The 27,738-nt window shown below is 41.8% G+C and overlaps 1 protein-coding gene and 1 long non-coding RNA gene across 2 annotated transcripts in view; one reads left to right on the top strand and one right to left on the bottom strand.

Moving 5' to 3' along the window:
* Nucleotides 1-2,441, top strand: part of LOC143940630 (zinc finger protein 474-like) — a 68,505-nt gene extending 66,064 nt beyond the window's left edge. The window contains exon 4 of the mRNA XM_077462205.1: nt 2,060-2,441. Within this exon, the coding sequence (XP_077318331.1) occupies nt 2,060-2,211 (152 nt within the window). The 3' untranslated portion in view covers nt 2,212-2,441. The remainder of the gene's footprint in view (nt 1-2,059) is intronic.
* LOC143940631 (uncharacterized) overlaps nt 1,826-27,738 on the bottom strand; it is a 60,923-nt gene continuing 35,010 nt past the window's right edge. Inside the window, exon 2 of the long non-coding RNA XR_013263900.1 lies at nt 1,826-2,186. This is a non-coding gene — a long non-coding RNA (uncharacterized LOC143940631). The remainder of the gene's footprint in view (nt 2,187-27,738) is intronic.

The raw sequence follows: 27,738 nt of genomic DNA, 5'->3' as shown, positions 1-27,738 counted from the left end.
CGGAGATAATTCTGAAAATCATCCGGATTATTCTCCTGGAGCTCCCGCAGCAAAGGCATATGACATAATTGGTCACGATTAATAAATCAACCAATTTTTGGTCAAAGACATCCTCCTCCTCCTGTTCCTGAACTGGTCAAAGCAATAATTCCAAGCCCAATAATAAATGACACGTTATCTCCTACGATTCTGCAACATGTCTGGTTGACGAACGGCCGTTCAAAAACAAACTGAAAAGCACCAAATGAAAAGCACAAAATGAAAAGCGTGAAATGAAAAGCATGAATCTACACTCACCAAACTTCTACTAACACAAAATTAGCAAAAGGAGCCCAAAGGGTGGCGCCTGACAATTGAACTTCATCTTTATTGGCTCGTATTATGTCTAGTACGTCACTTAGTTTGTGTTTGTTGGCAGACGATTGTGTGCCATTTGTATGCAAGACAAGTTTTTGGCCAACGCCCTTTAGTCAAAAGTCTGAGGCTTTGTCTATGGAAAATCCGATTGTGTGCATAAGGCTTTATTGTTTCAGATATCACAATTCACCATTTACCTATTGATAGGGGAGTTACACATTTATTTAGGAGTGTTAGCACCTCTGGATGTGTTTTTTCTTTGTTGGTTTTGATTTATCCTCACTATATATAGAGTTGTGTAGCACAACACTATTGATTTACTTACTAATTTCCATTTTTGGTGTGGGAACACATTAAGGTGTTTGCAGCGGCTCCTGGTTAGCATTTTATATATTAGGTAAGGCAGGCAAATCTTTTTTGTTTTGACTGTTACAGGTATGTAGGAATTACACGAATGTCCTGTGGGTGTATGTTGCATTTTTTGTAACTCAACCTCTTTAAGCAAATACACTTTAATGGCCTATACATTTTGTATATGGTACAGAGGCAGGCAAATATTATTAAAATGTGTTGAAATTCTTGTACTGCATATAGCAGAATTCGGAAAGATATTTTTTTTTAGAACCTGAGTCTAATATTTTTACATAATATATTAATGTGTGTATTCTGTTTATAAAGCATGCAGTGTGGTTATAATGCCTTGTACACACGGTCAGACATTGTGACAACAAAATCCATCGGATTTTTTCCGACAGATTTTGTGCCAAACTTGTCTTGCATACACACTGTCGGACAAAGTTGTCGGAAAATCCGATCGTTCTGAACACGGTGATGTACAACATGTACGTCAGGACTATAAATGGGCCAGTAGCCAATAGCTTTCATCTCTTAATTTATTCTGAGCATGCGTTGCACTTTGTCCATCGGAACTGTCGGAATTTAAACGATCGGATTTTGTTGTCGGAAAATTTTAGATCCTGCTCAAACTTTGTGTTGGAAATTCTGACGGAAAAAGTCAGATGGAGCCCACACACGATCGGATTTTCCAACAAAACAATCCGATCGCACATTTTCTGTTGGAAAGTCCATCCGTGTGTACAAGGCATAAGAGTTGTGTTTGTAATATTTTATTGTTTTAATGCTCTTCCTAAATGGCAAGGAGGGTCAAGTATGATGTGAAATTATTCTAACCAATTGGACCAGATAGAGGAACAATTGGAATTGTGATTTAGTGATCCTGTGCTTTCCCTGGAGGACTGTGGGCATACCACATACATAAAATTATCACGTAAAGTCATTTTTCAACCACCACATAGCACTAGGGATTTTTTAAGGAAAAGTTTGTTTGAACATGTTAAATCCGGCATAATCTCTACATAATTTATCTAATAATTTCAAATCTATTTGTTTTCATTTAATCATGATACTTGAGCAGTGCCCCAAAATTAAATGGAAAATATTCATCGAATCATGTAAACAGTGTAAAGTTTATTTGCATGCTATGTTATGTCAGAACAAGGCATTATGAACGGATTGTAAGTTGTTTTCCTTGTCCATTCCGTAGACAATAACCAGAACATCTTGTACAAGCAATATGACTAGGTCTTAGCTAATGCTAAGTCTACAGGTATTTCCTGAAAATGTTTTCCTACTTTGTTTCACCGAAATGAAAACTGATATTCTGTCTCCTTTTTTTTCCCAGCGAAAGGTTCCTACGATCTTGTGGCTTTAAACGAAGCTGCCTGGCACAGTGCCCAGAGCCAACTGGTTGCTTGTGATATGTGTGGACGCACCTTCCTTCCAGACAGACTCCTTGTCCACCAAAGGTCCTGTAAACCAAAAAAAACAAAGTAGTGCGAGTCACAATCCCGTCTAATAATATAATATGGGACTTGTGGGAGTTGTAAAATCTCTGCACAGTAAGTGTGCCTTCAGGATAACACATTATATTATTATATTAGCAGTGACGTGATTTCCATTGGATACCCTTTATATAGTGAGATTCTATGATTTTGTGTATAGCAAGAACATGTTTGTGTGTGTTAAACTCATTATAATTTTAATAAAGATATTATTTTCATGTCTGGAGTGTGTCTTTGTGAGCATATGTAGTGTTCCAGACTTCCATCACAAGCCGAGGAACAGGTGAAGAAACAGTGCCAGGAATTCCGTCACTTCCAGGTAACAGGTGTTTTGTCAGAAGTAGGATAATGCTTATTGATTTAAATACTCTTTTATATATATATATATATATATATATATCATATTATATATATTATTATATATATCTTATATCTTTATATCTCTTTGAGCTAGTAACACCAATGGGGAGAACACATAGGTTTTGGAATTAAAGTAAATGATACTATAATGCCACATATACACTATATTGTCAAAAGTATCACCTGCCTTTTCACGCACGTGAACTTTAATGGCATCCCACTCTTAGTCCGTAAGGTTCAAGATTGAGCTGGCCCACCCTTTGCAGCTATATCAGCTTCAATTGTTCTAAGAAAACTGTCCACAAGGTTCAGGAGTGTGTCTTTGGGAATGTTTGACCATTCTTCCAGAAATGCATTTGTGAGGTCAGGCAATGATGTTGGACAAGAAGGTCTGGCTCATAGTCTCTGCTGAAATTCATCCCAGGGGTGTTCTATCGGGTTGAAGTCAGGACTCCACCCCAAACTTGCTCATCCATGTCTTTATGGACCTTGCTTTGTGCACTGGTCCAAATCATTTGGTGGAGGGAGTATTATGGTGTGGAGTTGTTTTTCAGGGGTTGGGCTTGGCCCCTTAGTTCCAGTGAAAAAAACTCTTAAGGCGTCAGCATACCAAAACATTTTGGACAATTTCATGCTCCCCACACGTGTGGGAACAGTTTGGGGATGGCCCCTTCCTATTCCAACATGACTACACACCAGTGCTCAAAGAAAAGACATAAAGACATGGATGAGTTAGTTTGGAGTGGAGTAACTTGACTGGCCTGCAAAGAGTCCTGTCCTCAACCTGATAGAACAGCTTTGGTATGAATTAGAGTGTAGACTGCGAGCTGGGCTTTCTCGTCCAACATTAGTGCCTGACCTCACAAACGCACTTCTGGAAGAATGGTCAAACATTTCCATAGACACACTCCTAAACCTTATGGACAGCCAAGTTTGTCTCCATACCGAAGCCCTATTGAGCATCTGTGGGGCATCCTCAAATGCAAGGTGGAGGAACCCAAGGTCTCTAAATTTCACCAGCTCGGTGATGTCATCATGGAGGAGGGGAAGAGGACTCCAGTGGCAATCTATGAAGCTCTGGTGAACTTCATACCCAAGAGGGTTAAGGCAGTGCTGGAAAATAATGGTGGCCACACAAAATATTGACACTTTGGGTACAATTTGGACATTTTCACTTTTGTTGCCAGCGGTTTAGACATTAATGGCTGTGTGTTGAGTTATTTTGAGGGGACAGCAAATTTACACTGTTATATAGGCTGTACACTCACTACTTTACATTGTAGCAAAGTGTAATTTTTTCAGTGTTGTCACATGAAAAGATATAATATTATAATTAAATGCAAGTTTTAAAATAACCCACACTGTATATAGTAGTAAAAATAATTGATTTTGCGGTACTGACAACAATTTTCAGTTTATGACAAACTAATAACAGTATACAGTATATAGGCAGTCTAACATAAAGGGGGTCATTTACTAAAGAAAAATCCACTTTGCACTGCAAGTGCACTTGAAAGTAAAGTAGCTGTAGATCCGAGGGGGACATGCAAGGAAAATAAAAAAAACAGCATTTTAGCTCGCACATGATTGGATGATAAAATCAGCAGAGCTTCCACTCATTTCAGATCTACCCCTTAGATTTAGAGCGACTGCACTTCCAAGTGCACTTTCAGTGCAAAGTGGATTTGCCTTTCGTAAATAACCCCCAAATAGTCATAAAGCTGTAGCAGTTAAAATTGAGAGAGAATGAGGGGAATTAACATAGAGTGGGGCAAACACAATGTCTGTACCACTCTTCTATCTTGAAAATGGAGCAGATGCTGCTTCTAACTAACAAAAGGGGCACACGCCTCATTGTTAATTAGGACCGAAGTGCCTTGTGTTCTACGCTGTGTCTGTCACTGTCACGGCACAAGACAGTGCTGTGACTACACCCATCCCTGCCCCCACCCCCCACTCATCTAAATGCGGGATGGGATAGAAACAAAAACTAGTGTGGGTGCAGATATGCCTAAAACAGGTCTGTGGTGCATGCCACTCCAGCAATTTCCCTTACCAGTTTTTTGCCACAGGAAGCTTAGTTACAGCAGAACTAAAGTTAGCAATACTAAAGCCCCATACACACTATCAGTGTTTCTGCTGAGTTTTTCCTTCAGATTTACCAAAACCATGTAATATGAGGTCAAACCTTAGGAATTTCAATTTGTATGCAATCAGGTAGGCCCTTCCACTACATGGTTTTGGTAACCCTGAAGGAAAAACTCAGCAGAAAAACAGTCCAACACCCCTGGCACTATCAGAAATGTAAACAGAGCTGTGTAAGTGCAGCTCCATTTACATTCTGCAGAGGGTTACAAACAGGCAGGTAAGTTTTTTTTTTATTGCAAAAGAGACATTACATGTTTTTTTACAATAAAGAGCCTGCCTGATAGAAAAAAAATGTATTGAGTGCTGTCCACAATAATTTTTTTGTGCACCAACATACAATTTTTCAGGACAAGTTTTCAGGGTATGTTTCCTTCTTCAAAGTCTTAGTATTACTAATTCACAAAAGGTTTATCAGAATGTTAAAAAAAAGACAATCCCCGAAAGCTTGTCCTGAAAAATTGTATGTTTGTACAAATAAAAAAAGTATCTTGGACGGTGCTCCATTGTTTCTGTCGCAAGTGCACTAATACGACTACAATCACCTAAGACAAGAAAAAAAAAATTAAAACTTGCATTTAGATACACTTTAAATCCCCAGAATGAACCCACCTAGCAGGACTGCAGACAGCAATAAAAGCTTGATAGGGGTTTTAACCTTTTCCCATTGATCAGAAACTAAAAAAATGGCTATTCATATACTTTAAAGCGCCTGTCTGGGCAGAAATAAAAAGATATTCAGTATATCCCTGCAATAAATGCACGTTTTGTCCTTCTAAAAACTGTAAGTATACAAAAATACCAGTTTGTTATTGTTAGAAACCCAGTGCGCTCCTAACTTCCTTAGTGATTTGACAATACTGCCTTTGCTGCACTGGAATTCCACCCTTCTCCTCTGCTAGACTACAGAATGTCTTCCCTTGTTCTTATAACATAAGGGAGGTACGCCACTCTATTTATGATATAGAGATAAAACAAAGTTCCAAAGGACCTTACAAAAGACAATGGTATCCCATAAGCAAATCAGTTAGTGTGGTTGATTTGCTAAAGGCAAATAGACTGTGCACTTTGCAAAGTGCAGTTGCTCTAGAGCAGGGGTGCCCAACCAGTGACCCGGGGGCCACACGTGGCCCGCGGAGCCCTCTGATGTGGCCTGCGACCTCCTGCTCTGGGATGGCGGGTTGGCAAGCCCAGATTGCAGGTTGTCTACCCGCCATGCCAGACATCAGTGTTGTGAATGAAGCCAATGGTAGAGGGAGCAAGCAGCTGCAGATCAGAGCCACATAAGCCAATGCTTACAGTATAGCACCAACTCCTGTCATAGGTGGAGTAATGCCAAATGCACTCTGCCTGGGAGAGAAAGTTTATTACTAAAATCACAGTGTATATATATATATGGACATATCTGTTCTGCAGTGGTTACTGGGCTGCTTTTAAACTGATCCACAGGTGTAGCGCATTGTACCTGCGGCATACCTGCACTGAGCCATAGACTTCTGGTTTTACCTGTGTGTTTGGTGCACGTTCAGAAAGTGTACCAAACCTGCAGGATATGATAGAATTCTATGGCAAAGTACAGCTAACCTGCAGGAAAGCCACAGGTGCGGGTAGACCGCAGACCATCAGTGTAAAAGTAGCCTTAGGCCCCTTTAACATGATCTGTCTGACCCAATCGGACCCTCCATTCACCTCTATGGAGTGGCAGATCTAAACAGACTTGTGTCCGTTTACACCTGCCTCCTTCCAATCTGATCTGCTAAAAAAACAAAAAGTGTATCCGTCCCCCTCCATTTTATCAGATGAGAGGGCCCATAGTAGAGTAGAGTGTGCTGTGTCTGTTTCCGCTTTGCATACGCAGACTGGACGCAGAACTGTTATCTGCTCACTGTGGCGCGCGACTGGTTGCTAAGTTGCTTAAGTGGCCCTCGCTCTTCAAAAGGTTGGGCACCCCTGCTCTAGAACTTAGTAAGTCTGCTGACTTCAATCATCCAATACATTTTTGTTTTATTTTCCTTGCATATGATTCGGTATTCTTTGCAAAGTAAAGCTTTATCTAATTTACTAAGCTTTGGAGCATTTGCAGTTGCAGAGTGCACAGCCTATTTGACTTTAGTAAATTAACCCCAGTGTGTCCCTTTTTCACAAAGTGAAACTTCTTTTTCATATACTTCATAAGCATATCAGAGGGACTCCTTATGGACTCAACATTTCATCAGTTTCAGATGATAAAAAGAAAAACAAAAATACACTTTGTTGAATAATAATTACATGAACATTCTTTGGCAGGATTTTGGAACACACCTCTAAATACCAGACTTTTGGTCTGCCCTAGTTTGATGGACTGCATGTAAACGATTTTTGATCTGTTCACTGGTTTAAATCAGATGGTTTATTCAAGAGCAAATATCAGACTTGTAGTTAATATTACTTACTACAATCCCTCTTTTGATACAAATAATGATGCAAATAACAGTTTTTCTTTTAATATACACACGAGCGGTTTTCTCGTCGGACTGAACTCCGAAGGACTTTTCGATGGAGTTCCGACGGAGTTTCGCCGAAATGGACTTGTCTACACACGATCACACCAAAGTCCGATTTTTTAGAATGCGATGACATACGATGGAACTAGAAAAAGGAAGGTCAATAGCCAGTAGCCAATAGCTGCCCTTGTGTCGTTTTTGGTCTGTCAGAACAGCAAACAGATGAGTGTCAGGAACTGGTTCCGGCGTAAAGATTTGAAACATGTTCTATTTCTAGGTCCGTCAGAATTTTAGAAAGACAAAGTCGGATGAAGCCCACACACGAACCGAATGTCTGACATAATGATTCCATTGGACCTATTCTGCCGGAAAGTCCGGTCGTGTGTACAGGGCATAATATGTAAGGCTTAAGTTTAGGTAAATTTAAAAAAAATAGCACAAGGGACAGTACTTACAATGAGAAGTGTCCCCTTTGCTGGTGCTGGCAGTCCAAGTTGAAATCTGAAGTACCCATTCATAAAAGGTAACAGATTCACTTTATAGCCCTCCTCTTCTGCTAATAATATCTATCCTTCTCATGTTCCCAAGTTCACCTACCACAGTCCAATAAAAAAGTGTTGTCTGATATTCATGTTAGACTGTGTTAGAGCTTACACCTGTGTAAGATGGGTTAATCATTAAGTTGTTGTTTTATTGTTCTGTGTTCTTATCCTCCTGTTCTGTTTGGTATAGTCCTCTCTGCCCCTTGCTGTGGGGATATTTTAATGGTGGCTTGAGCTAGGAAGGTTGGTTGCAGGCATGGATAAGAGACAGCCTCATGGAAAGAACATGTAACACTGGGATGCAAATACAATAAGTGTAAAAGTGCCTCACCTCTTGTTTACTATGGGAAGTAGCAGCCTGGGAATAGTATATAATCTGTTGGGTGGAAAATATTGATGTCGCGCTATTCTTACTCTATTGTAAGAAGGAGGCTGTTACACCTCTAATTAATACTATATAAATGACTTACAAATAGTATGAAGGGTCAATGAAATATATGAGTATGTGATACATTCTAGATGTTCTATATGGCTTGTAATTGAATGTGATGTGGGTATTTTATAGAAAAGAGGACCTGCACCTGTGCTGTGACCATCTTCTTGCCACATGTGGTTTTATAAAGAAAGTGAAAGAGAAGTGATGATCCAGAAAGAGTAGGGGTTAAGTGACCCTCACTTAATACGCTCTTGTCTCCTTGCCTTGAGTTAAGGGGCCATTACTTACTTAAGTGTGCAGACACAGTGAAGAGAACACTGGGAAGTGGTTACTGGATTTGCATGCACATTGGTTGTCACAGAGAAGCACGTGCACTTTAAGAGACGTTTTTTCTCCTCCCTTTTTTTGAACTTTGGTTTTTATTTTACATTTTATTTACACACTCTGCTTTTTATTTAGCTCTGTAGTGTGTTTACTTATATAGTATTTTTTTTTTCAATTTATTCAAATTGTCTATAAACGGATAGTTTTTTTTTAAATATTTATAGATATTAGACGCCTTGCAGTTTTGTGGTCAGTGTATTGGACTATTTTACACTGAAGTCTCACACGCATAATTTATCTTTGGAGTTATTCACTTTTGTTTTTATTTTAAATTTTGATGCATACATTTTTATGTTTTTCTGCATCTTATAGGATTTCAATTCTGAGTTTGATAACTTATATTTCACATTAATAGTTTTTGGATCATTCAACACTTTTGTGTACTAACACCTCTGTAGGGTGGTTGTAGTCTGTCACTGTGCACTTTATATTTTTTTGGCACTTGTATTAATTTATTCTATGATATTTAACACTGTTATATGTCACCATTGTTTACAATATTGGCCAACACCAGGCCATATATGATATAAGTAGATAGTTCCTTATTCTGTTTAGTGCAATGAAGTAGTTTGCACTTATCTTATGAGCACTTGGCACTTTCCATCACGGGATACTGAAATTATTTAAACACACACAGTCCAACACCTGAAGTGTTATATTCATGCATAAGCTGCCTCTGTAGTGCGTTTATTTATATTCATTTGATTATTTTTATTTATTTATTTATTTATTTTTAATTGTTATCATATGGGATTTCAATGAGATAATACCCTACATTAATACATTCTTGCGAGGTTTATATACACTCAACATTACTGGGTATTTTCACCTCTGCAAGTGGGTTTATAGATCTTTACAGTACATTTTATGGGATTTTTTTGGCACTCTATTCTATAATACTCTTTTCTGTAAAATACCCACATCATATTCAATTACAAGCCATGTAGAACATCTAGAATTTATCACATACTCAAATATTGCATTGACCCTTCATACTATTTGTAAGTCATTTATATAGTATTAATTAGAGTAGAAGGTGTAACAGCCTCCCTCTTACAATAGAGTAAGAATAGCGCGACATCAATCTTTTCCACATATTTTTTTATTGGACACGGTCTGGTCCATATCGGTGTATGCAGCTATTCATATAGGTAGCCTTTACCAGGAGCAGCGCAGGAATAATCACTTATTAATATAATCTGTTGGACTGTTGTAATTGCCATGAAGCCAAGTAAAGATTTTTCTTGCACCCTACTGTCTTATTTCTGTGTAACAAAGATTAATGGACGTGGACTTCATTAGGCCATAGCATGGTCTATAGTATAAACTGTGGGTTAGTGATAGTGGCCTGGTAACGGTGGGTTCTAGTGATGGGGTGGCCTATGATGCATCCCCCCCCCCCGGGTGGCTGGACTACTGTAACCAGGCCTGTAACCATGCTGGACCACAGTCAATAAAAAGGCCTGCACCTACGACACTCGCAAGACCTTGCAGAGTGACTTGTGAATTATATAGCTCTTGTCTTGTCTCAGGGCAAGTGTATGATCAGCCAACAAAAACCTCCTCCTCGTGCCCAAAGCCTGGTATAAATCCAAGGGTGATCGGAGATTTGCTGTCCAAGGGCCTCGGCTATGGAATGCTCTACCAATCAACATCCGCCTGGAAGAAAATCACCTGGCTTTTAGGAAAAAACTCAAGACCTTCCTCTTTTAGCAGATGATCAAAGCTCGCCACAGCGCCTAGAGGCGATTCAGTTCGCATTGTGCGCTATATAAGTATTTCATTCATTCATTTATTCATTCATTCATTCATTCATTCATTCATATGATGGACCTAAAGCAATGCTACATCTTCCTCGGATTGCTAAGGGTTGATTATATATGGCTAAGGGCCTCCACGCATACCATATATCAGTGCTTGGGCTTGGCAATTGGCAACAAGTAATTCCAAGGACTAAGGATGGCAAATGGGGCAATGGGGTAGTGTAGGGAAGGTAAGTGTAACTGAGGAGGTGTGCTTGATTGCTCTAAATGAAAAACATGACAAGTTTACTTTAAGATCCCTTGCAATTTTAGAGGCATATGCGCAGATAGTAACACATAATTCAGATGCTTTTTTTTATACAGTAATGGGACCCTCTGGCCTGTACAACCACACTAAAAATTTGGTAAATATTTTTCCCCCAGTCAATCTTTATATCCAGACAAGTAAAATAAAAGCAGAAGTCAAAGAAATGAAATAATTCCCTACACAAGCCACCACAAGACTGGGTCAAGAGTACAAGTTTGGATGTGAAAAGTTGAAAGTAAGAGTGTGTATGTCCACAGTGTATACCAGCGGCCAATTTCAACAAGAGCAGTTGCTCGATCAGCTTCTATTGACAACTTCACACAGCACTGCTTACACTGAATCTTTTCCAGGCTTCATACGCCAGGGGAATAATGAACAAGGTTCATTCCAATAGTTCTACTGATTTGTGAATTGAACTTGGAACTACGGAAAACAAACCTTCTGCCTAAGTCTTAACAATAATAACTGTTACTAGTACAATTTTCCTCTTTTTATTTAACAACATAATAGGGGTTATTTACGAAAGGCAAATCCACTTTGCACTACAAGTGCAAACTGCACTTAAAATTGCACTGAAAGTGCACTTGGAAATGCAGTCGCTGCAAATCTGAGGGGTAGATCTGAAATTATGGGAAGCTCTGCTGATTTTATTATCCAACCATGTGCAAGCTAAAATGCTATTTTTTATTTTCCTTGCATGTTTTCTTCGGATCTACAGCGACTGCACTTCCAAGTGCACTTTCAGTGCAATTTTAAGTGCACTTTGCACTTGTAGTGCACAGTGAAGTTGCCTTTAGTAAATAAACCCCATTGCATAGCTTAAAGTCAAAGTTTATCTCAAAAATGTGTAAGTCACTATGAGAACAATGTAAATAATTCTAATAAAAAATAAAAATAAATAAATAAAAGGAAACAGAAAGAATATTCATTTATCAATCTAACAAATAAATATAGTATGTGAAATGCCAAAAGAGAGCTGCATTTTAAGAGGAGGGTTCAAGATTTGTACAGTGCTAACTGTAAAGAAAAGAATAAATACCTGTCCTCCATTGACCATTCTTTGTTCTCTTGAAGAGCTATGCCACCTAAACAATCTTCATCATCTGACATAACATGCCTGGTCCTATGTTCACTTCTTCCATCCACAGGTCCCTATATCACCATGCTGATGTAGACTTCCCTAACTTTGAATATTGTTATCTAGCTTCTCACTTGGTAGCAATCCATGTACCAATCCTTGTACGGAAGCAGCTACTATAAGCTCATTCAAAGATTTTGGCAATTTGATTTACAGAAACCAGGTCAAGCCTGCTCAGAGCATGGTGATCATTAAAGCAAAGCTTAAAATATTAAAATTATTTAAATATGTTTCCCAACCCAGATAACTGGACTGTGTCCCTATGTTGTTTCCTGTTCAGTCTTTTTTATTGATTTTGTTTTCATGAATTATAAACATATTACAAGTTCTAGAGAAAACGTGGAAAAACGGAACTGAGATACAGAACATATCATAGTTTAAGGCCTCATGCACACGAGACGCAGTTAAACGCGCGTTCAGATGCAGTTGGACAGTTTTTTCAACTGCCCCTGAACTCATTCAATGTTATCCTATGTGTCCATGCACACAGTCTCATTTTTTTCCGTTTTTATGCAGTTGCGTTTTTACAGAAGCAAAAAAATGCATTCAGAAGCAAAAATTTCCACGTTTCAGACGCAAAACGCGGCAAAACGCGGTAAACGCGGCAAACCGCTGCTACCGCGTTTAGCCGCGTTTGCGTTTATATGCGTTTTTAAAGGTGACCTTTTTTTTTACATTAAAAATCTCAAAAATGATTGCAAATGATGAAAAACCATTAGAAAAATATTTTAAAGCGGGAGTCCACCGGGACTCCGCGTTTTTTTTTTTTTTTTTAAAAGCCAGCAGCTACAAATACTGCAGCTGCTGACTTTTAAATAGTGACACTTACCTGTCCAGCGCGTCCGCGATGTCGGCACCCGAAGCCGATCGCTCGCTCGTGCCGCCGCCATCTTGGGTATGGGAATCAGGAAATGGAGCCTTTCGGCTTCATTTCCCGGTTCCCTACTGCGCATGCGCGAGCCGCGCGGCGCAATCCGGATGGTCCCCGCTGCCTCTGGTAGCTGTGTGTTTCCCAGCAGGCAGCGGGGCACTTGCTGAAGGGGGCGGGCGCTTGCGGAAAGGGGCGTAACGTACGCCCCTTTCCGCAGAGAGCTAGCCCGGAAGTGGGTGCAGTTACCTGGATTATCCAGGTAACTGCACCCCCCTCCCCCCTGAAAGGTGCCGATTGTGGCGCCGGAGGGGGGGGGGGGGTTCCGATGAGCGGAGGTCCATTTTAGGGTGGACCTCCGCTTTAAACAATTGCAATTGCAAGTGGACAATCCACAACTTGTGGCAAGTGACATGGCAGGTGGCAAGTGACGTGGCAAGTGGACAATCCACAACTTGTGGCAAGTGACATGGCAGGTGGCAAGTGATGTGGCAAGTGGACAATCCACAACTTGTGGCAAGTGACGTGGCAGGTGAAGTGGCAAGTGATGTGGAAAGTGGACAATCCACAACTTGTGGCAGGTGATGTGGCAAGTGACCTGGCAGGTGACGCGGCAAGTGACCTGGCAGGTGACGTGGCAAGTGGAAAATCAACAACTTGTGGCAGGTGACTGGCATGTGACGTGGCAAGTGGACAATCCATAACTTGTGGCAGGTGATGTGGCAAGTGACGTGGCAAGTGGACAATCCACTTGTGGCAGGGGACGTGGCAAGTGACGTGGCAAGTGGACAATCCACTTGTGGCAGGGGATGTGGCAAGTGACGTGGCGAGTGGACAATCCACAACTTGTGTCAGGTGACGTGGCAAGTGGACAAACCACAACTTGTGGCAGGTGATGTGGCAAGTGATGTGGCAAGTGGACAATCCACTTGTGGCAGGTGACGTTCCAGGGGACGTGGCAAGGGACGTGGCAAGTGGACAATCCACAACTTGTGGCAGGTGACGTGGAAAGTGATGTGGCAAGTGGACAATCCACAACTTGTGGCAGGTGATGTGGCTGGTGACATGGCAAGTGGACAATCCACATCTTGTGGCAGGTGACGTGGCAGGTGACGTGGAAAGTGGTGTGGCAAGTGGACAATCCACAACTTGTGGCAGGTGATGTGGCTGGTGACGTGGCAAGTGGACAATCCACAACTTGTGGCAGGTGGCATGGCAGGTGACGTGGAAAGTGGACAATCCACATCTTGTGGCAAGTGACGTGGCAGGTGATGTGGCAAGTGACGTGGCAAGTAGACAATCCACAACTTGTGGCAGGTGATGTGGCAAGTGACGTGGCAGGTGATGTGGCAAGTCACGTGGCAAGTGGACAATCCACAACTTGTGGCAGGTGATGTGGCTGGTGACGTGGCAAGTGGACAATCCACAGCTTGTGGCAGGTGATGTGGCAAGTGATGTGGCAAGTGGACAATCCACTTGTGGCAGGTGACGTGGCAGGGGACGTGGCAAGGGACGTGGCAAGTGGACAATCCACAACTTGTGGCAGGTGACTTGGAAAGTCATGTGGCAAGTTGAAAATCCACAACTTGTGGCAGGTGATGTGGCTGGTGACGTGGCAAGTGGACAATCCACATCTTGTGGCAGGTGACGTGGCAGGTGACGTGGAAAGTGGTGTGGCAAGTGGACAATCCACAACTTGTGGCAGGTGATGTGGCTGGTGACGTGGCAAGTGGACAATCCACAACTTGTGGCAGGTGGCATGGCAAGTGACGTGGAAAGTGGACAATCCACATCTTGTGGCAAGTGACGTGGCAGGTGATGTGGCAAGTGACGTGGCAAGTAGACAATCCACAACTTGTGGCAGGTGATGTGGCAAGTGACGTGGCAGGTGATGTGGCAAGTGACGTGGCAAGTGGACAATCCACAACTTGTGGCAGGTGATGTGGCTGGTGACGTGGCAAGTGGACAATCCACAGCTTGTGGCAGGTGGCATGGCAGATGACGTGGAAAGTGGACAATCCACATCTCGTGGCAAGTGACGTGGCAGGTGATGTGGCAAGTGACGTGGCAAGTGGACAATCCACAACTTATGGCAGGTGACGTGGCAGGTGATGTGGCAAGTGATGTGGCAGGTGATGTGACAAGTGGACAATCCATATCTTGTGGCAAGTGACGTGGCAGCTGACGTGGCAAGTGACGTGGCAAGTGGACAATTCAAAACTTGTGGCAGGTGACGTGGCAAGTGACGTGGCAGGTGACGTGGCAAGTGACGTGGCAAGTGGACAATCCACAGCTTGTGGCAAGTGACATGGCAGGTGGCAAGTGATGTGGCAAGTGGACAATCCACAACTTGTGACAGGTGACGTGGCAAGTGATGTGGCAGGTGATGTGGCAAGTCACGCGGCAAGTGGAAATCCACAACTTGTGGCAGGTGATGTGGCTGGTGACGTGGCAAGTGGACAATCCACAACTTGTGGCAGGTGGTGTGGTAGCGATTTTGAAGGATAATATTTATATCAAAGAGCTTAAAAGAAAGCCATTGGGAGGACCAATCAACTTACTATGCCCTGTTTTGGATATATATATATGTGTAACATGTATACTAGAATATTTACTGTTCTTGGTATCTCAAACACACAAACCTGTTGGTCTGCTGTTTGTACAGTATCTAAGTTACCCTATTGTTCACAGAGATGGCCATTTCAGATATAGTGCCTCTTTTAAATGCTAATTTATGTTGTATCAAAGAGGGCTGATGGTTGTAAATCCAGAGATAATTAAACCGGTCTTAAGTTGGAACTGGCAGGGTCAGAGATCAAAGGAAGTTGCTCATAGAGGCATCGGAAGTTTGATGCTTAACTGGGCTTGAAATTATAACCAATCAGAGTGTTAGCCATCCTGAACCAATCAGCATGTAGACTTGAGAATCGGCCAATCAGAGGTTGATGTAAATTCAGAGCCAATGGGTGCGTTCCATCTTCTGATTGGCCCAGAATGCATATAAAATAGGGAAGGAATTAGCTGAGCTCCCTTTTTCTCTTGATTTCCAGACCATGGAAGGCGACCGGAAGTCCATGTAACGTATCTCTCTCTCTCTCTCCCCCCTCTCTCTCCCTCTCTCTCTCCCCCCTCTCTCTCCTCCTCTCTCTCTCTCCCTCTCTCTCTCTCCCTCTCTCTCTCTCCCTCTTTTTTATTATGTCTCTTCTATTTCTAATTATTTCTTTCTTAGGACTTATCTTGAAATATTGATATATATATTGAAGGTGTATGTTTGTTGTAACCATATGACCTAAATTATCTTGGCAGCCTAAGCAACTCTGTACTTGTAACATCACTTGAGTTATATGATAAGTTCAAATTATTCTAAAGTTTCTTTTCTGTATAAATAAATGTAATTGTTTATCTTTTCGCACTGTTATCGTTCATTTTTATTCTTATGTAGACAAAGGTTTAATCACTTATTTTCTTGTATCGTTAGTCATTTAAGTGAGATATAAAAATCGCCATAACAGATGGTGCCCCTTTGCGAGGAAGCTTAACGTTTGTATGTGGAAGGCAAGACAAACTCGAGAAACGGTAAGAATTTTTATGTCATTGTTTGTATGTTTGTCTTCCCTGTAGGACCATCAAACTAACAAGCTTCTTTTGAACATTGTTTATATTTATATAACCTTTTGTCTGTACTAATACTTTAATGAGACTGATTTTGAATAATGTGGCTATATAAAATGAAATTGTACGTGCGAATAATGGTGAAATTTGGAATCTCTGAGAAAAGGATGTGTCTCTGCCAGAAAGCAATTTCAGTTGACCCTTTGAATGAGATTAGGCCAATCGTTGTAATGGAGACACACACCGGTGGGCATAGAGCTGTTTCCACTTGTGCAACTCCAAAGTCTCATGATTTAGAGTGTGACTGTGCAGGGCGACTTTGGTGTGGCTTTGAATGCGACTTTGATCCAAATTTACACTCTGGGTCGGAGTCGCATCCGGAGTCGCATAGGAGTGTTGCAGGTACCTTTTCATAGTCATTGCAGCTTTGGGTCGCATAAATTGGGACTAGTGCTATTGAAATCAATGGGCTGCGACTTGTAATGCGACTTTGCGTCTAAAGTCGCATGGCAAGTTGCATTAGTGGAAATAGAGCCTAAATTGCACGGAATGATCTTGTGTGTATAAATTGGGGCTGCAACTGACGATTGTGTTCATAATCGATTGGTTGGGCGATTATTTTTTTCAATTAGCATGGTGTATGATTTGGTTAATATGTGGGGTCTGAAGAAAGAGGCGGTTTGTTCTTAAATATTTCTATGCAGTGGTGAATGTAAATAACCATCTATATGGTTAGGGAACAGAGTGGCAGAGGATGTATACTGTATCTTTTTTTATTCTTCCGTCAAGAAGGATGTAATTTTGGGAGCGTTCGGTTAATTTGTTTTGACCGTTGATGGGGTCGGATCAATGTTTATTTTCAACTACAGTGATGGGAAGATTTGGAGAGAATAGGGAACTTTTTGGTCAAAGGAATTTTTTGGCGGTGTGTGTGGTTTTCGTTCAGAAATTACGTTGATTTTAAAAACAGGATGTTAAAAACAAGTTAAATTTCAAACATTCAGCGAATGTAAATGGATTTTTCGTCAATGTTTTCTCGTCTGAGAGTTGATATGTGTGGCCAACATGGAGCTTGGTGCAGGCCTATGCAGTTTGCTTTTGATCTGTTTCTGCAGTGCTTTTTGCTGTGCGTTTTTGATTTTCATGCATGCGATTTTGCTGCGATTTGCATTTTCTTTTAGCCAGTTTGTTGTACGTCAGATTGGAGGACACGGCTTGCTGCAGGGGCGCATTGCATGTTTTTCTGCAGCCTCTCCATTAAAGTGTGTTGAACCAAAAAGGCACCTTTTTGCGTTGAGGCAGGATTCCTTTGTGGTGCAGGAGGAGCAGATAGTCACTAATATAAGGGGTTAATTTGTACTGTAGATCTGTGAAAGTGTTGTTTTTTTGTACAATAGAGGGCTCGATTTTGTTTCTTTTACCCCATTATGTTACTGGCCGATTGATCGATTTGTGAAGGTAGTAGTCAATTGATTTCATGGCCGATTAGTTGTTTCAGCCCTAGTATGAATCTGTCTTTTTGTAAACTGCTAACTGTGGATGGTAAGCTTTGTAATTAGACCTGTAAACATTATAAATGCTACAAATCATATAGCAATGAGGTGTGCCTCAGTGGATGGCCTCCTGTACTACAAGTTTATGATAACAGAAGTACTAGCCCTTCATTAAGCATTTCTTTTAAAGTACTTCAGAAAAGTCCACGGGGAGATTGAACTATTATAGTTTGGATAATCTCCAGGCTAAGTTTTTTGAAGGACTATAGCCAGAACAGGGAACAATCGGAGTAGTACGCTAGCAGCCCGCACAGGCCGTGTACAATAATCGGAAGATGCGGGGCCGGTTATAGTGATCGCAAACAATAACCGCTCCAAAGTAAAGCGCCGGGTTCTCTGTACGCAGAGCCCGAGAAAAAAAAAAAAAAACTGTTCTGACAAGTAGTGAAGAAAAAAGCAGCAACGGTGACAGGGGCGGGGCCTGTCAACCCAATTCTTGGCCAGAGATTAGCTACCTCTGGGGTAAAGACAACCTGGAAAATGGTTGGGGGAATCAAGGTCCATCGTCCATAAAGGATGGGTAATCAAATCACTTCAAAGAGGGTGTCTAACCGTGGGTACATTCGGAGTAGTACGCTAGCAGACCGCACAGGCCGTGTACAATAATCGGAGATGCGGGGCCGGTTATAGTGATAAAAGCGCAACTATAACCGCTCTGAATTTAAAGTGCTGGGTTCTCTGTACGCAGAGCCCGAGAAACCCTACCACGTGACCCCGAAGGAAGAGAGGATAGATAAATATGGGCCTTGGGTTATGCAAGATTGGGATCGGTGGACTGTAAAGAGGTATTGTAAGTAACTTAATGTTCGGGAAGATCTGTACTGTGCTCATAGCACTAAGATGACACGGCCATAGGACTTCAGCTGCCCAGGAGATAACAGAGCAAGGGATTTGGGTATGTCTGAGTTCAGGGGGACATCCTCCATACTTAAGGTATGTACCAACAATGTTCCATTCCTGGTGTTTCTGCAAGAATAAATCCCGGGAAGGTAAGAGTTTTTTATTGCCCCCATACAGGCGGAGAAGGGGCGAATGAAATGGGATGGATCTCGGAAAGAATTTCAAACTTACCAAACAGACGTTATGGGTTTAACAAGAAGTACAGGTTCTGATAGAAAACATGTTAATAGAGATCTGTGATAGAATAGAATAGAGATAGTGATATCTAGAGGTCATCTTTGACCTAATTGTGTGAGTGTGGGGGGTGTGGAGTATGCAATACTGATGTGTCCTGTGAAGTTTGTTCTCAGCTGCTGACAGCCCATTCTAATGACCCCCCTTCTTTCTGACCAGGTCAGTGAGAATGTAAAGCAAACTGTATTGACATGCAAATGACCTGAGCCAAGACTTGTACTAATGAACTGAAAAGGTGCATTTACTAAATTATGTTTGTTTTTCCAGAAAGGACAGGTCTGCGAGATGAATTGGTAACCGCTAGAAAGGTTTATTACAAGTTGCTAATTTTTTTCTCTCACCATGGTGAATACATTTTTTTGGGGGGAATTATTGGTATACCATAAAACAAAAATCCACGTGGTATTAATATGTACTAAGTAATACATATTAATGAGTTGAGCTCAACAATTTTTTGGGTATTTTAAAAAAGTGCACTATTTTTGTAATATAATGTAATGTATATTGGTTTCACATGCTAATGTCTTATCACAGGTATATAACCAGTTTTTTTCCAGGCGAGAAAAATTGAATGTTTTATTTTATTGGTGTTTTTATCCCTCAGATTCAATAATTGGGTTTCCTGGCTTACAGAACAAAGAATATCACCATCACCATAGATGATTTTTTTCTTTTTCCTGGTTTCAGCACTGATATCTAGTGGGTGCTTCTATTTGTTAGCCCAATCAGCTGTGTCTCGGACTACCTGAGTGGGTGTGGTATGTTCTGATCCAACATGTATGATGCTCTGGTATGAACGAGTTTCTTTGCACCACTGATTAGCCATGTTGATACTTGTAGTTCCATGGGTTTAACTGGTAAGGGTCGGCAATTAGATGTTATCTCACAAGACTTGTGTTAAAGACTGCTTCACCCCCCTGCTGTCATTGTAATTAGATACACACAGCCAGTACTTTCTTTGCAAGCTTAGGCTACAGTATGTTAATGTGCCTAGCTAACTGGGTGTCCCCAAGTGCAGTTCACAACTGTTTCCTTCTGTGTCACCATGCAATCCTATTTTTTTCCTAGAGTTTCCTGTTTGTCTGCTTTGATGTTTCTATTTGTTATCAATTTCCTAATGAATATTGGTGTGTTTCAAGGCACACCGGTCGGCTTGTGTACCTACTACTGTTCAGTGATCACAGTGCCTTAGTCCTGCAAGGGATTTTTCTTTGCCTGTTGGCAAGTTGTGTTGGGTAGCAACAGTTCCTCGAGCTGGATATACATTCCTTGAATGCGATTTACCTGCAGATGTGTAGTTTGCATACTATATGCCAGATTGTATACAAGTTGAAAGTGTATAGGTCTGGCCCCGTATTGTATAGTTTGGGTTCAGTCTGGAGAAAAGTTTTGCAGGAAGTTTGTATGGGGTGCTCCCCGCTCTTGGCTGTTCCAATTACCCTCACTTTGGTTATATGTGTGGGCATGCTGTATTCTCATCAGTTAATACCTATCAGTGTCCGCCCTGTCCTAGTGTAACTTAACTAGTGGTCTATGGCCTGCGTGCCAAGAAGACCAGTGCCCCAATGTTGCACTGTGCCACTGTCATTCATGGGAGTCCGGTCTAAAGAGTGTGGACAGGTTGTTTTGTATCGGTGAAGGATAACATGGTCTGTTACCAAATTGATAAAGGAGGGAGAAGGTGTACCTGTTGGCAGGTGGTTTCAATTCGGGTACTCAGACCATTTCCCATACTTAGGATAAAAGAGAGGGTTAAGGGAGACTGCCTTCGGAGTTGGAGGTGGGGCACTGGGTACCTTATAACACTACGGAGCTGGAGATACTGAGTCTGGACCACGTTGGGAGGTCTTGTGCTACATATCAGGGAAGGGGTTACTAAAACCAACTTGCTCTGTCCAGCATCACTTTGCAAGGATAAGCAGGCAGGGGGTAGTATCCAGGTTGCCTATGAGTCGTAATAGATTGGTTGATGACTCCGTTCCAGGATCATGAAAAAAAAATCTAACTTGCACTGTTCGCATCCCTAATGGCAGGGATGGAACATTGTGCAGATATTGTGGTCAATCTGGGTGCTATCCTATCAGACTCTACTGTGTTAAACCCTGGAGTCCATCTTGTTCTGATGGTTTGAGTCTGGACAGCCTCAGATGACTGGTACTGATGAGTGCTGAAGAAAGGAAGGTGTTGTTCTATGGGAAAAGACAACAATACTGGCACAAGAGGGGGATCAGGTCCAATGGAGGCCGGGGTAGTTTCCCAACTGGTCTTAAAGTTAAAAATAATCGAGACCTGAGACAAGGGTATTGGTGCTGGTAGTGAATGTCCAGTGATGCCCTATATGCTGCTATATGGGTTGAACTGTTCTCAGCATGGTACACTACCTCAGGGAGTCTATTGCACATCTTCCCCTGTTCTGGTAATAGATATAGCAGGGACACAAGGGTGGACCCCTATTACCCCAGAGAAAAGGTTTTATAAAAAAAAACCTGACATCCCCTATTGAAACTTCCATTGGGATTCGGGAGGAGTTAAAAGTTGGGTAGTTGGGTGGTTTGGGGCAACAGAATTTAGATTTAAATTTAGTGTCAACAGTCTGTGCAGGGCGTAAATAGAAGGGCCCTGATTAAGGGGTTTATGATCTAAGGAGAAGAGGGTGGTACAAAAATAATAGCGGCTGGGAATAGGGAGCTGGCTGAGGTAACATTTTAGGTGGAGGCGGGGTAGGCTTCCTGTAATAAAAGTTTTTTTGGGATTACCTAGTGGTGGTCAGGGTAGGAGCTGACTGGACATATGGGGATGGTGGAGTTCCAGAGGTTCTGGAGCGATCCTAATGTTGAGCATGGGAGGAGGTAACAAGAGAGCTTGAAATCAGGATGTCTTAGGAGTGAAGTGGATGATTTGGGTGAGCTCACAATCAAAAGAGGTGAATCTAAATATCTCCAACTAAGGTTTCTTAATGGGAAAAGTTTATTAGGACCACAGCTTTTAGTAAACTCCACCCTGTTGCTGTCCTGATGTGGGTAGCTATTAAGAGACTGATGTAGAGTATTGTCGCATTTAAAAGAGGACCCTTGAACTATATTTTTTTTCTCTTTTTGTTATTTTGGGAAAAGCCTCTAAGAAAATTTGAGCAACAAAGTGCAGTCGGGTTTGAATAAATTCTAAAAGTTTTTTGGCAACCATTGTTTTATTCTCTCCTTTTTTTTATATTTTTTGTACCGGACTTGTAAAATTTTTGTGACAGTGATCCGGTTCACCTGTTGATCACTAATATGAGAGAGGAGTCACCTATTTTTATTCTTTTGTTCCTCTTTTTAATTTTTTGCTAAGTTGCTGCGGTAACAGTGGCAATGTATCATTTTTCAGGGCACTTTGTAATAATTTTTTCAGGTCAGTTATATATTGTTTGTTTTTGTTTTTTTATGAATGCAGATTCAATGTTCTTTGACATCTGGGTTGAAGTAGCATTAAACCTGTGTGTTTTTTTATTCTTTTTTCTTTTATTTTTTTCCTCTTCTTTCTTGTTCCTACTTTCTTTATTTCATCTTCTCATCTTTAATTACTTTAAGTGATGATCTTCTATATCTTTAAAAGTAAAATGTATTAGTCTTCTGGAACTCTTGTTTGAATAGCAGAGATGAGCTGTAAATTGGAAGGCTTTACCATTTCTGCCTTACTTAATGTAATTCTACTTCCTGCTTTAACCTGAGCACCGCGAGCCGGTGTGGTGAACCCAGGGACCTGGCAATAACAGGCAGTGTTGACTATCCCTACCATCAAGGGCCATGGATGATACTGGCTGTTGCTTGGACTCTATTCCCTGTGGGGAGCCCACTATACTCGTCCACATTGCACCCCTTATAAGTATTGGGTCTCAATGGCCAACCCGCTGCTCCTGTCTGGCATTCCTCCACTATCTGTACACTGACATTCTACCTTTTTTTGTTGTTGTTTTTTTGCATTCATGCACGACTGTCCGGAGGCTCACCCAACCACCACCAGAAGATATCCTTGAGACAAGTCATCTCTTGAGACAAATGTGTAACAAATAGGACTCTCCTGAACTGCCCTTCACCATGCTGAAAAGTGCTGTCTCGTGGTCCGATCCAATTGGAGCAACCGTTACAGGACCAGATATGTCAGGATCCCGCTCTCAATGTTGGAGTTCCGCTCTTCCAAGGCAGAGGGGCGATGAAACATTGCAGTACAGACACTCATGGTTTGGATGGGAAGTCTCAAGGGCACCAGGATTTCTTTTGGCTGTCTCAAGCCTACATGGAGGAGTTGCGGCGTTTTCAAGAAAGACAGAGCAGGCCGTGGTGGTGGTGGGGAAGGATTGGGGCTTCTGGGCTGTTGTGGGTGGGTACAAAATCACTGAACCAGGGTGTCAGTTCAAGAATGAACTTCAGGGGGAACTGTGGTAGCGATTTTGAAGGATAATATTTATATCAAAGAGCTTAAAAGAAAGCCATTGGGAGGACCAATCAACTTACTATGCCCTGTTTTGGATATATATATATGTGTAACATGTATACTAGAATATTTACTGTTCTTGGTATCTCAAACACACAAACCTGTTGGTCTGCTGTTTGTACAGTATCTAAGTTACCCTATTGTTCACAGAGATGGCCATTTCAGATATAGTGCCTCTTTTAAATGCTAATTTATGTTGTATCAAAGAGGGCTGATGGTTGTAAATCCAGAGATAATTAAACCGGTCTTAAGTTGGAACTGGCAGGGTCAGAGATCAAAGGAAGTTGCTCATAGAGGCATCGGAAGTTTGATGCTTAACTGGGCTTGAAATTATAACCAATCAGAGTGTTAGCCATCCTGAACCAATCAGCATGTAGACTTGAGAATCGGCCAATCAGAGGTTGATGTAAATTCAGAGCCAATGGGTGCGTTCCATCTTCTGATTGGCCCAGAATGCATATAAAATAGGGAAGGAATTAGCTGAGCTCCCTTTTTCTCTTGATTTCCAGACCATGGAAGGCGACCGGAAGTCCATGTAACCTATCTCTCTCTCTCTCTCTCTCCCCCCTCTCTCTCCCTCTCTCTCTCCCCCCTCTCTCTCCCCCTCTCTCTCTCTCCCTCTCTCTCTCTCCCTCTCTCTCTCTCCCTCTTTTTTATTATGTCTCTTCTATTTCTAATTATTTCTTTCTTAGGACTTATCTTGAAATATTGATATATATATTGAAGGTGTATGTTTGTTGTAACCATATGACCTAAATTATCTTGGCAGCCTAAGCAACTCTGTACTTGTAACATCACTTGAGTTATATGATAAGTTCAAATTATTCTAAAGTTTCTTTTCTGTATAAATAAATGTAATTGTTTATCTTTTCGCACTGTTATCGTTCATTTTTATTCTTATGTAGACAAAGGTTTAATCACTTATTTTCTTGTATCGTTAGTCATTTAAGTGAGATATAAAAATCGCCATAACAGTGGCATGGCAGGTGACATGGAAAGTGGACAATCCACATCTTGTGGCAAGTGACGTGGCAGGTGATGTGGCAAGTGACGTGGCAAGTGGACAATCCACAACTTGTGGCAGGTGATGTGGCAAGTGACGTGGCAGATGATGTGGACAATCCCCAACTTGTGGCAGGTGACGTGGCAAGTGACGTGGCAAGTGGACAATCCACAACTTGTGGCAGGTGACATGGCAGGTGACGTGGCAAGTGGACAATCCACAACTTGTGGCAGGTGACGTGGCAAGTGACGTGGCAGGTGATGTGGCAAGTGACGTGGCAAGTAGACAATCCACAACTTGTGGCAGGTGATGTGGCAAGTGACGTGGCAGGTGATGTGGCAAGTGACGTGGCAAGTGGACAATCCACAACTTGTGGCAGGTGATGTGGCTGGTGACGTGGCAAGTGGACAATCCACAGCTTGTGGCAGGTGGCATGGCAGATGACGTGGAAAGTGGACAATCCACATCTCGTGGCAAGTGACGTGGCAGGTGATGTGGCAAGTGACGTGGCAAGTGGACAATCCACAACTTGTGGCAGGTGACGTGGCAGGTGATGTGGCAAGTGGACAATCCCCAACTTGTGGCAAGTGACGTGGCAAGTGACGTGGCAAGTGGACAATCCAAAACTTGTGGCAGGTGACGTGGCAAGTGACGTGGCAGGTGATGTGGCAAGTCACGTGGCAAGTGGACAATCCACAACTTGTGGCAGGTGACGTGGCAGTTGGACAATCCACAACTTGTGGCAGATGACGTGGCAAGTGACGTGGCAAGTGACGTGGCAAGTGACGTGGCAAGTGGACAATCCACAACTTGTGGCAGGTGCCGTGGCAAGTGACACGCTAAATACAAGTACACTGCAGCTCTCACAGCTGCTGCTACTCACTCTGGTCTCACAAAATTGCTGAAATAGTTAATAATACAGTTTTTTTGAGCTGGGGAGGGTCTATGATGTTAGCTTAACTAAACGCTTCTAGACGCAAACGCGGTAAAACACCGCTAAATCGCGGTAAAAATCGCGGCAAAACACGCGTTTCTAAACGCCGGTTTCAACATGTGTCCAGCAGCGTTTGCATCTGCGTCTCGTGTGCATGAAGCCTAAAGGATAAGTTCAACTTTAATAACATGTTACATGATACACTCGTATTCAGAGTGTAACATGTAACATGCTACTAAAGCAGCATCCCCTGCATCCCCCTGATCCCTCATTGTGACAGCAGGTGGGGGATCTTCTCCCTGCTGTCACAATTTGAAAACAGTGTGACTGCTTTATTCATTCATAGAGTTCTGCACGGTAGACGGCTTGTAGTTCTTAATGAAATTCGAGGGTGCTGGTGAGCATCCCTATAGTTTATTGATTCTTCCTGCAACTCAGTAACTGTCTGCTTGTATGAGAGGTACAGGCAGACAACTATACTGAGAGATTGTAGTAGCCTGCTGTAGCATGCTGATCGAGGGTGCAATGTTTTACAGGCTGCAGTGTAAAAAAATAATAAATGCACATTTTTGTACCTGCAAAGTGATATGCATTTATTATTTTTTACAAAAGGTGAACTTATCCTTTAACATTACAGGCCTTTCAGATACTTAACAATTGCCTTGGTATGCAAAATATGAAACAGCAGGGAGTTAAAAGTAATAATCATAAAAAAATCATCAAAGTGAAACCCAAGAAGAGGTCTTACAGTGTTATTGCAGAATCAGGGGGTACATGGGCAGGAAAGGTTGGGGGTTAAGTAGGTAAGGATCTAGTGGGGGCAGGGATAGGAGTTGGAAAAGGTTTGGCCAGAAAGTGATTATCCCCCTAAAGAGCCTTTGTTAAATCCTGCAGGGAGAAAATGAGAGGTCCAGGGATGCCACAGGAACAGGTATGTATCCATTTTGTCAGTGAGTTGAGCTTTCTTTTTTTCGCTTAACAAAACTGAGTGTATTTTAGATTTGGGTTCAGCCAGTGAAAGGGTAGATGTTTTCTAGGCTTTTGCAATCATCTGTTTGGCTGCTGTTAAAAAATTTAATAGCAATTTGAAGATTTTGTTTGATAGGGCTAGGGAGCCAAGGTTTAAGAGAGCACATTGGGCTAGGAAGGGATAAGCAACCCCCTATAGTTCAGAGATCATCTGGCATACCACTTCTCAAAACTGATATGCCATCGGACAGGTCCATCATATGTGAAAAAAGGTTCCCACCTGACGGTATCCTAGGAAGCCTAGGGCAGGGTTACTAGGTATATGGGGGGTTATTTGCGAAAGGCAAATCCACTTTGCACTACAAGTGCAAACTACAAGCGCAAAGTGCACTTGAAATTGCACTGCAAGTGCACTTGGAAATGTAGTCGCTGTAAATCTGAGGGGTAGATGTGAAATGAGGGGGAGCTCTGCTGATTTTATTATCCAATCATGTGCAAGCTAAAATGCTGTTTTTTTTATTTTCCTTGCATGTCCCCCTCAGATCTACAACTACTGCACTTCCAAGAGCACTTTCAGTGCAATTTCAAGTGCACTTTGCACTTGTAGTTTATAACCCCCATAGTGAGTGATCCTAGTGGGTACTAAGTACCATCACGTCATGAACTTGTAATTGGTTTCAATCACAAACGCATTACGCTAGCAGGGCTTGGTTGTCTCTTAGATTTTAGATGAGGCTTGTGCATCCAACTTTAGACCTAGATCAGCTGACAGTGTTTGAGTGGATGTGGGGGTGGTTGCTATGAGGGGGGAGCGTTAAGAGCATAAAATATAGTAAGAAAATCATCCCTGCACCATGGGGAATTTTCCTACATGTATATTCAATGGAAGAACCAGGGCATCCTCAGTTTTGTCTAAAAGAAATGTTTGATCTGTAATTAACAGAAAAAATAATGGTTTGAGAGTAATTTTTCCTGTTGTAGGATTTAAAAAGGTTTGACCCTCATCTTTGGTGATCAGGTGTCGTACCTGGATAAGGTCTCTTGAGATCCTACCCCATATTGTTTAACTATTTTCTCCAACATTACCTAATGTGTCAGGCTGGAGAAAACTGGTATTATATACTTACATCAATTCTCTAAGATGGTACCTAGATGCCCAATCCATTTTCCCTAATGTATTTTCTATACAATCCCTGTATGCAACTAAGGCACAGGTAGGCCTTACCAATGCCAGTCTTGGTTGTACAATCCTGAACAAAATGCTGTTTGAGCTAGATCCTTCAAAGCCCGTATCTAGATATTATTCCATGCTCAGGCATGTAAATCCATGCTTGCCGTGATTTTGATGAGACATACATGTCTTCCGTGATCTGAATGACACAGCTTAAGCTCTTTTTTACGTCCCTACTAAACTT

This window comes from Lithobates pipiens, unplaced genomic scaffold (genome assembly GCF_037356315.1).
Source record: "Lithobates pipiens isolate NorthernLeopardFrog02 unplaced genomic scaffold, aLitPip1_a1.2 Scaffold_3, whole genome shotgun sequence".
Lineage (NCBI taxonomy): Eukaryota > Metazoa > Chordata > Amphibia > Anura > Ranidae > Lithobates > Lithobates pipiens.
Note: the sequence above shows the minus strand (reverse complement) of the source record. Positions and strands in the feature narration are given on the sequence as shown.